Consider the following 10,848-nt stretch of genomic DNA (forward strand, 5'->3'; position numbering starts at 1 on the left):
GTCTTTGCCCACTAACCCCTTAAAATGATATATACGGCTTTCTGGTTTTGGTTCAAATCAAACGTAACTTTGGAGAATTCTTTAAGGATCTTTAAGATAACTGGTAACATTCTTTGTTGTTTCTATACAAGGATCAAGAAATACTAGTCCTGAGTTTGTTCTGTTGTAAATCACATCACAGATATGGTAACTTGTAAATATCTGATTTTTTTTGTCATTAAGTCCCATCAACGACCAAGGAGTCCCTAAAGCAAGCCTAATTTATTCTTGAATTCAAGCATGCAGCCTTAGAGACTAAACAAAATTAGTAGATTTGAAATCTAATGGGTCAACATGGCAAATCATGTGGTAGAATGGTATCTGAGCCCCAGACAACCCCATCTAGGCCACTCTACCCAAATAATTTCACCTCATGCTGGCCAGAGGAAATCCTTTGCTATTTAATATTTAAATATAAAGCCTTGGTTACTGCCTCCAGCAGATTCATTTTACTCTTCTTTTTTTTAAATTTAAATTCAATTAGCCAACATATAGTACATCTTTAGTTTCAGATGTAGTGTTCAATAATTTATCAGTTGTGTATAACGCTCTTGTTTTTTTAACTTTTGTTCTTTGATTATCCTCCCTTTTATTTATTTTTATTATTATTATTTTTTATTTGGGTACAATTGACATACATTACATTAGTTTCAGGTGTACAACGTAGTGATTTGACAACTCTATACATTATGGTATGCTCACCACAAGTGTAACTACCATCTCTCACCATACAACACTAATACAATACCATTGACTATATTCCCTATACTGTACCTTTCATTCCTGTGACTTATTCATTTCATAACTGGGCATCTGAATCTCCCTCTCAACCTTCATTCATTTTTCCCACCCCCCACCCCCTCCCCTCTGGCAACTATCCATTTGTTCTCTGTATTTATGGGTCTGGTTCTGCTTTTTTTGTTTTCTCATTTGTTTTGTTTTTTAAGATTCCACATATAAGTGAAATCATATTGTTGAACAGACACTTTTCCAATGAAGACATACAAATGGCTAACAGACACATGAAAAAATGTTCAAAATCATTAGCCATCAAGGAAATTCAAATCAAAACCACACTGAGATACCACCTTACGCCAGTTAGAATGGCAAAAATAGACAAGGCAAGAAACAACAATTGCTGGAGAGGATGTGGAGAAAGGGGATCCCTCCTACATTGTTGGTGGGAATGGAAGTTGGTACAGCCACTCTGGAAAACAGTGTGGAGGTCCCTTAAAAAGTTAAAAATTGAGCTACCCTATGATCCAGCCATTGCACTACTGGGTGTTTACCCCAAAGATACAGACGTAGTGAAGAGAAGGGCCATATGCACCCCAATGTTCATAGCAGCAATGTCCACAATAGCTAAATCGTGGAAGGAGCTGAGATGCCCTTCAACAGATGACTGGATTAAGAAGATGTGGTCCATATATACAATGGAATATTACTCAGCTATCAGAAAGAACGAGTTCTCAACATTTGCTACAACATGGATGGCACTGGAGGAGATAATGCTAAGTGAAATAAGTCAAGCAGAGAAAGACAACTATCATATGATTTCTCTCATCTATGGAACATAAGAACTAGGAAGACTGGTAGGAGAAGAAAGGGATAAAGAAGGGGGAGTAATCAGAAGGCGGAATGAAACATGAGAGACTATGGACTATGAGAAACAAACTGAGGGCCTCAGAGGGGAGGGGGGTGGGGGAATGGGATAGGCTGGTGATGGGTAGTAAGGAGGGCACATATTGCATGGTGCACTGGGTGTTATACACAACTAATGAATCATCGAGCCTTACATCGGAAACCGGGGATGTACTGTATGGTGACTAACATAATATAATAAAAAATCATTTAAAAAAATAAGTGAAATCATATCATATTTGTTTTTCTATGTCTGACTCATTTCACTTAGCAGAAGACACTCCAGGTCCATTTATATTGTCCCAAATGGCAGGATATCATCCTTTTTTTATGGCTGAGTAGTATTTCAGTGTTTGTGTGTGTGTGTGTGTGTGTACACGTGTGTGTGTCTCCACCTAACTTTGCATTTGAGTCTAGACCAGTCAAGCTCAGAGGTCTTCTCTGACTTCAACTTACCTCCTAGGCCCTTTCTCTTTCATTTTTTTTCTTAAAGTATTTATTTACTGATTTGAGAGAGAGAGAGAGAGAAAGAATGGGGGCAGGAGGGGAAGAGGGAGAGGAAGAGAGAATCTGAAGCAGACTCCTGATGAGTGTGAAGCCCAATGCAGGGCTTGATCCCACTACCCTGAGATCACGACCTCATGATCCAAAACCAAGGGTCAGATGCCCAACCAACTGAACCACCCAGGCACCCCTCTCTTTTCTTCTTCTTTTTTTTTTTTTGAAGATTTTATTTATTCATTTGACAGAGAGAGAGACAGCCAGTGAGAGAGGGAGCACAAGCAGGGGGAGTGGGAGAGGAAGAAGCAGGCTCCCAGTGGAGGAGCCCGACGTGGGGCTCGATCCCAGAACACCGGGATTACGCCCTGAGCCGAAGGCAGGCGCTTAATGACTGCGCCACCCAGGCGCCCCTCTCTTTTATTTTCTAAGCTCATAAAACAAACACGTGGTGAACTTAGGGCAAAATCATAAGATTTCTGGTTTCTCTATATTCATTATTTCTGCTATATCACTAATTTTTTGCTCAGTCAGAATTATGTTCTCTTTTGCTATATGTTACCATGCTAACTGCTACACCTGTAGAGTTCTTTAATTTTCTAAGGTCAAATGCACATGTCCTTGTGCATGCTAGTCTACATACAAGCTAGAAAGTGAGAGAGGTAAAGAGGTAAGCTTCAGGAGAAACAGAGAACCTCCTTTAGAAAATGACCCCTAGTTCGAGTGAGCAATAGCCTCCCAACAATCCCTGGAAGAATCTGGAACAATTCTGGAAGAAGAGATTCAGAGACATTTTATCTTAGTGGATGGGCAACCTCAGAGTTAGCTGGATATGAATGATACTCTTGCACATAAACCACAAAGCCACTGGGCTCATGATCAGTGAGACACTGAAAATCTCAAAGTCATCTGTTCATAGACCCAAGTGATCATTATCACTGAGTTTCCTTCAACCACCAACATTCTCCAGCTAGTGCTTTGCTATCTATGCAGCCACTTATTTTGTGTTCCATCCCAATGTTAGTAAAATCTCCTATCCAGTGACATCCAGAAAACCAAATATAAATGCTCATTTCGAGGGTCTTCTGCTCAGACTCCAAGACATGACCTTGGGGGAGTTGCCCTTTACTTCTCTGCTCAAACCTTCTCTTTGGCTATCTCCTCCTCCTCCACACCACCCCAAAATGGAACTTTAGAGTTCTCGCAGCCATATCACTTTTTGGAACTATTTAAAAAGGAGGCATAAAAGTGAAATGGGATGAGGTATCTGAAGTGCCAACATCTGGGGTAAAAGTGTATAATCAGAGAATATTACAAACCATGCTTTGTGCTTATTTCCTTTACTTGCGTTCCCTAAATGGAATTTTTAACAAATAAAAATCCTCTGACCTACTATAATTCATTACCTAGATTTAGTGACATCCTGAATTCCCTTCAATTTTAGGTCATTTTTTTAATATTCCTTTTTTGTTAAGGATATGTGATACTTAGGTTATCTTGTGAGTTTGCTTTATTTTTGATGTGTAGCGATAGTATATTCTAGAAAACAAGTGTGAATTTATTCCATATGTTTGGCAAGTTAATGGCCTGGTAAGCCAGATACACTCAGTGTTACAAGACAAACACTGCTATCTTCATAACCACTGAATTTTGCATTCGGGCCCAGACCAATTATACTCAGAGGCCTCTTCTTTAGGGGGTCTCATCCCTCTTCAATAGAAGAACCATTTGTTAAGCTTTATTGTACCTTCTCAGATATATTTGAAAAGACGAACAACATAATAAAATCAAAGAATCTCAAAATTGTAAAGGACATTAAGGATGTATGTAGTATAATCTTGCAATCAGATTCGTGATACAAGGTTATCACAGCCCTGCAAAAATGTCATCTTACTCATATTTAAACTCTTATAGTGATAAAAACTCAATCCTTCACAAGGCATCTTATCCCATTAATTTTTTTATACTGAAATGAAATCTAACTTTTTATTAGCTCCATTCTATTTTACTGGTTTTTCACCATGAAAAAGCACATAAAAATTCAGTATAGCAGCTCCTCAGGAATTTAAAAACAAGTGCCATATTTCTGCTTTTCTAATCAAAATGTCCCAGGAGCTTTCACAGTGGAAGAACTTAAGGCTTTGGTCTGGAATCAGACCTGGGATTTAATCTCAGCTCAGTCACTTTCTAGCTATGTGATCAAGTTCTAAAATTCTTGGTACTTTTATTCCTCTCCTACTTAATAAGGATGTTTTGAGACTTAAATTTAAACATAAAAGAACGTAAAAATAAATTAGCATAGTACCTGGCAAATGATGAATCCATATTATTGTTATTTTTTTTTTTTTAAAGATTTATTTATTTATTTATTTATTTGACAGAGATAGACAGCCAGCGAGAGAGGGAACACAAGCAGGGGGAGTGGGAGAGGAAGAAGCAGGCTCCCAGCGGAGGAGCCCGATGTGGGACTCGATCCCGGAACGCCGGGATCACGCCCTGAGCCAAAGGCAGACGCCTAACGACTGCGCTACCCAGGCGCCCCCCATATTATTGTTATTTTTATCAAACTGTTCATCTGGGATGGTTTAAAGACACTACCAATTTATATTTCTCTTTAAATGTACTTAATTTATTAATGCCGTTTTGGAAGGTGCACTTGCTAGAAAAAACATGTAAGATAATAGTTAAATAATTCTTTATTATTTATTACAACCTGTCTGCAACAGTGATACTCATTGTAGATATCTACATATTCCTAGAAATGTTTAAATACTTGCAAATAGGGTGTTGCCATATTACTACATGTAAAGACAGGCAAATATGGGAGGCAAAAAAAAGTACTTAGCCTGAAGCCTGGAAGTCAGTTTTGGGGTCCATTTTCTAGGCAAGCAGACTTGGAAGGGATGAAGATATTTTTCCATTTCAAATCTATTATTATTTTGTTTTGGGGGTAAATGTTATGAACTTTAATCTAATTGCTCCCTCAGAGCTACCACTGACTGAATCATGAGAAATGCCCAAAGGGATCTGAAGGAGATGATCCAGAGGGAATGAGTGTGTTCAAGCCTTGATGGTATATGCTCTTGTCACCTTCTTTTATAAACACCTAATCTCATTTCCCGTGGCTGTGATATGCTGTGTTCTTCTGGGAACCAGAGAACATGACTTGGCTTATCTTGTTATGATACTGCAGAAAATTCCACCATGTTCCCTGTGAACAATGTGAGTGTTCAGATTTTTTCTCGCCTGTCACATTATGACACCTTCGGCTTCTTATCCACTGAAGTGTTGGGATTCAATTGTTGGGAGCTGCTACATTTTTAGTTCTTGAAGATGATTCTTACTTGAAACGGACTTAGAAATCAAGAGGAGCATGGACTCATTGTCTTAGAGATGGTACCTGAAAGGGCAAATTAATCATTGTACCTAGTCACAGCCAAGGATCAGAGAACTCTGAGTCTTTACTGACCAAAGGAGGAAGATTTGCAGGGTGAGGCTCTGATGAACCTTTTTCAAGGACAGAGTCCAATTAAGTCAGAAGTTCACACAGAGAATCTTCTAGTATGTCTAGAGTGAGTAACAAGAAACAAGCTGCTAGTAAACACAGATGACTTTTTTTTTTTTTTTTCAAGATGTCACTGACTCTTTCTTTGGAGTCTTCATTTTTCTCTGCATCTAGCATTATAACTACATGTTGGTTTGGAGTTGTTTTCTTTCTACCTCTTCCTTTCCTTAAGTTAACAGCCTTATTAAAGTATAACAAACATTCAAAATACATCATAAATATACAGTCGGGCATGTTTGCTTTTACACAAATATTATCTTGCTCTCTATCTTCCGTGTGAGACTCCTCTGTCCAGAAATTGGAATTTGTCTCCAAATTTTTATTGCTCATACTGCTGTCACATAATTACAGAATTGCCTTGGGGCAGGACTGGAAGAAAAAAGAGAGAGAGGGAAAAAAACAGGAATTCCCTCACATTCTTTGATCATGGAAACACCTTTTATCAGGTTCTCCAGTCAAGAAGATGGGTTATCTATTACAATTTCTGCATCTGGAGCAGCCACCACACAATTCTGTAATTGTGACCCCCGCCCCTTCTCTGCTCAAAAGCACAAGAGAAAAGAGGAAAAAGTAGAAACACATCTGTTGGGCTTCTCCAGGTTTTGTCTCTTTCACAATCTGCTTCCTTCTGTTTAGTTTCCAGAGTTTTTAGGTAAATGCATTTTGTATTTTGTCCAGGGTGTTTTTTTTTCCCCTAAGTTTTATTTATTTTAGTAATCTCTACACGCAACATGGGGCTTGAACTCAAAATCTTGAGATCAAGAGTCACATTGTCTTCCACCAGCCAGGTGCCCCTCCAGGGTTTTTATTTTATTTTTAATTTTTAAAAAAGATTTATTTATTTATTTGAGAGAGAGACAGAGCAAACAGGGGTAGGGGTAGTGGCAGGGGGAGAGGGAGAGAGAATCCTCAAGCAGACTCCCCCCTGAGTGAGGTGCCTGATGGGGAGCTCAGTTCCAGGAACTTGAAATCATGACCTGAGCTGAAATCAAGAGATGGCTGCTTAACCAACCGAGCTACCCAGGGGCCTCACTTCCAGAGTTTTTAATTGTAATCTGTGGGTAAGAGAATACAGTGAACTGAATCCAACTTGGTCAAAAACCAAAGTTTTCAGAATATAGTCAAGAATTTTTATTCTTTATCTTTTTATGTAGAAATGCCTTTACATAAGGTTGATTACTGATTGTTAAAGCATGAAACCAAAACATTCATCAGAGAGCTTCTCAGTTTTACACCAGTGTTCACACTTTGGACACCTGAGTTCTTTTGTGAAGTCCAACATCTGACAAAGATGAGGAATCTCTCAGCAGTGACTGAATTTATCCTGCTGGGCATCCCACACACCGAGGGTCTGGAGACCATGCTTTTTGTCCTGTTTTTGGGCTTCTACATCTTCACTCTTATGGGGAACCTGCTCATCCTCCTGGCAATTGTCTCCTCCCCTCGGCTCCACACCCCCATGTACTTCTTCCTGTGTCAACTGTCTGTGTGTGACATATTCTTCCCTTCTGTGAGTTCCCCCAAGATGCTCTTCTACCTCTCGGGGAACAGCCGGCTCATCTCCTATGCAGGCTGCGTGTCCCAGCTCTTCTTCTACCACTTCCTGGGCTGTACGGAGTGCTTCCTGTACACTGTGATGGCCTATGACCGCTTCGTCGCCATCTGTGACCCTCTGCGCTACACCGTGATCATGAGCCACAGAGCGTGTGCCATCCTGGCCGTGGGGACCTCCTTTTTCGGCTGCATCCAGGCCACCTTTCTGACCGCTCTCACCTTCCAGTTGCCCTACTGTGGCCCCAACGAGGTGGACTATTTCTTCTGTGATATCCCGGTGATGCTGAAGCTGGCCTGTGCTGATACCTCAGTGCTGGAGATGGTGGGGTTCGTCAGTGTGGGCCTCATGCCCCTCAGCTGCTTCCTTCTCATCCTCACCTCCTACAGTCGCATTGTCTGCTCCATCCTGCAGATCCGCTCTGCGGAGGGCCGGCGCCATGCCTTCTCCACCTGCAGTGCCCACCTCACTGCCATCCTCCTCTCCTTTATGCCAGTGGTCCTCATCTACCTGCAGCCCAACCCCAATCCCTGGCTCAATGCGACTGTTCAGGTCCTGAATAACCTGGTCACCCCCATGCTGAACCCCTTGATCTACAGCCTTAGGAATAAAGAAGTAAAGTATTCTCTGAGGAAGGTGCTACAGCAAGTAGCCTTTCCTCCTGAGAAGTGATAGAGATTAGTAGCTATACTTCAATATCATCAGCACACTGCTTGCAAAGGTATTTCCTTTTGTGTGATAGAGTACACATGTTATCAATATTCCTTTTGCAGATAAAGAAGCTAAAGTTTGAAGCCATAAAGAGAATTGTTCAAGGTCACATAACTAATAAATTATCCTGCCCAGGAAGGATTTTCTCTTCCCAAGTATCTCTTCTTTTCCTCACTCTGTTTTCTTCTCCTGTTTTCCTCCTCCCACATCCTCTGCTTCTTTTCCCTTACTCTAGCACTTCTTCATTTTGGCTGGCACGGTTATCTAATTACACTCTCAAATGCCTGCATCAGATAAGCCACCATTGGATGGTCTAGGAGTTGTTGAAAATGTGCGCTTCAAGCACTTGGCCCCAGCTGGTGTTCTGTGACTACTGGAATGTGAAGAAGCTGGGTCAGGGAAAGAGCTTCTGGATGAGGCCTGAAGCAGGCTTCTTATGGGTGAATCAGAGATCAACTACAAAGCCTGTCTGTTAGTCTTGGACCTAGAAACAGTCCATGCCTGGGAGTTGAGGCAGTGGATAAAAGAGAATGTGGAGACTAAACAGGCAGAGACTGTGAAAGGGTGACTGATTCTGTTGTTTTTCAGTACTAGAAATCTGAGTTTGTCTTTGAAATCCCCAGCACAGCCAGGGGTCAATGCAAAGTCCAAGCCACTACTGCTCTATGGTTTTGGATTCTCTGCTTACAAAAGCCTGTGACTTGAGTGCTCTTCCTCAACATTCCTTTGTTCTTTTGCCTAATGAGCTTAGCCTGAGAGATGTGCCTTTCCAATCCAAACAATAAGTTGAAGAAAAGAAAGGAAATGAGAAGGAGGTGATGGGAAGAGAAGGGGAGTGGGTGGGAAGGGAAGTGGTGGAAGGGAAGAGGGCGAGATGGTAAGGAAAAGGGGTAATGGCAATGGAAGACAGTGATAGAAGGGGGTAATGCAACAAGAAGGGGTGATGGCAATGGAAGAGGGTGTTGGGACTAGAAGGGGTGATCGGAAGGAAAAGGGGTGATGGCAATGGAAGACAGTGATGGGAAGGAAGGGGGTGATGCAACAAGAAGGGGTGATGGCAATGGAAGAGGGTGATGGGAAGGAAGGGGGGCAGAGGCAAAGGCAACTCTCCTCTCCTCTTGCTTCTTTCTAGGATCAGAGTTCAGTCAGGGAATCTGTTAGACTGAATCAGTCACAACATTGTGTTTGGGCCCTCGTGTAAGGGTGATGTGATGATGTGTGTTTTTGAAAGGGAGAACATTTTTCTAGTTGCTTCTCTTAAGTCCTGTACCTTTATTCTTCCTTGATCCTTCCAGAGTCTTCAGCTGAACAAACTCATTCTTATCATCAAACACCTAGTTAAAATATAATTTTTAATGTGAAACTTTCCTCATCCTAGGAAAATCAGGTTCCCACTTTATGTTTTGAATCAGACTTTACAAACTCATCAATTCATTATGCTAGAATAGGTTGTGGCCAAGTATATTCCAAGAGTAAAAGTAAAGTAGGTTCAGGGAAGGTAAAGACAAAGAGTCAGTTAGGGATGGACAGTACAAAATTGATGGATGAACAGATGAAGTTTGGCTCTCTTGCTAGGATCCTATGGGGGTGGGGGACTCCATGCGGGGCTCATGCCAGGACCAGAGATCATGACCTGAGCCTCTCAGATGCTCAACTGACTGAGCCACCTAGGTGCCCCAAGATGGGATCCTCTTGAGTGAATGCCTAAACGCTAATTTGTGAATGTGTAGGGTAAAATTCCACAAGGCAAAGAAAAGTTTTGAAACAGTTATAACAAGTAGGGTTTGTAAGTAAAAATATTTCAAGTACTTGCTTAGAGCTAGAAATCTTTCAAGTTCTGTCCTTCTCAAGTAAAGAAGATACGGGACATTTAGTAGAGATCCAAAAAGGTCACAGTTAAGGTGCATGGGGGCTTAATTAGCCCTAAAATAAAGCTAATGCAGGCACATAATAAAGAAACCTGAAAACAAGATATTGATTGATTTTTGGAGAACGTAACTGCCTATCAGAACAAGATTCAACTCTCTAAAGAGATACATCAAAATACAGCACTCCCTGCAATGCACTAGAGCTAAGAATACTTTGATATTTCCACCATCAAGTGTGGAATACCTTTGGGTTATACAGGGCACTGAATAGATTATTTATGAAAATTTTGTCTCAGTAATGAAACAAAACTACCAGCAGAAATAAGGCTAATCAGAGTCTACTCAAAAAAGCTTAAAAGCAAGCCCTTGAAAGAATCAAATTTTTCCAAATAACTTAAGCGCATTATAGAATCAAAAATTTCCAGACATAAAACACTTATCATGATGAATACTGAACAATGTATAAAATTGTTGAACCACGATATTGGACACCTGAAAGAAATACAACACTGTATGTTAACTATACTGGAATTTAAAAATTAAAATTGAAAAAAATTCCAGACATTTAGAGAAACAGAAACACAAGGCCCATAATTACGATTTAAAAGGTCAGTATTCAAAGTCCCAGAAAAGTAGAATTAGTAGACAAAACCAGTAAAACATATTTTCCATATTTTCAAAAGGTAAAGAAAATCATAAGCACTATGAGAAATATGGATGATAAAAAAATCACCTAAATCAAAATTCTAAAGATTGAAATACAATACCTAACATGAAAAATTCATTGGATTAGAGCAGTAACAAATTAGACACTGCAGAAAATTTGTAAATTCTGTCATAGCAGTGGAAATAACCTAAATGAAATATAGAGAGAACTATCGAAAAACAGTCTGAGCAGAGCATCAGTGAGGTGTGGGATAATTTCAAGCAGTCTAAAATGTTTAATTGGAGTCCCCAAAGGAAAGAGGAGAGAG

At 40.4% G+C, this 10,848-nt stretch overlaps 1 protein-coding gene across 1 annotated transcript; it reads left to right on the forward strand.

Annotated features, from left to right (window-relative positions):
* Nucleotides 1–7,034: 7,034 nt before the first annotated feature.
* Nucleotides 7,035–7,967, forward strand: LOC113259769 (olfactory receptor 149-like). The gene has a single exon (XM_026505266.3). It carries the CDS (start codon nt 7,035–7,037, stop codon nt 7,965–7,967), a length of 933 nt encoding a protein of 310 aa, XP_026361051.2.
* Nucleotides 7,968–10,848: the final 2,881 nt, after the last annotated feature.

The sequence above is a fragment of the Ursus arctos genome, unplaced genomic scaffold (assembly GCF_023065955.2).
Source record: "Ursus arctos isolate Adak ecotype North America unplaced genomic scaffold, UrsArc2.0 scaffold_22, whole genome shotgun sequence".
In the NCBI taxonomy this organism is placed as follows: Eukaryota; Metazoa; Chordata; class Mammalia; order Carnivora; family Ursidae; genus Ursus; species Ursus arctos.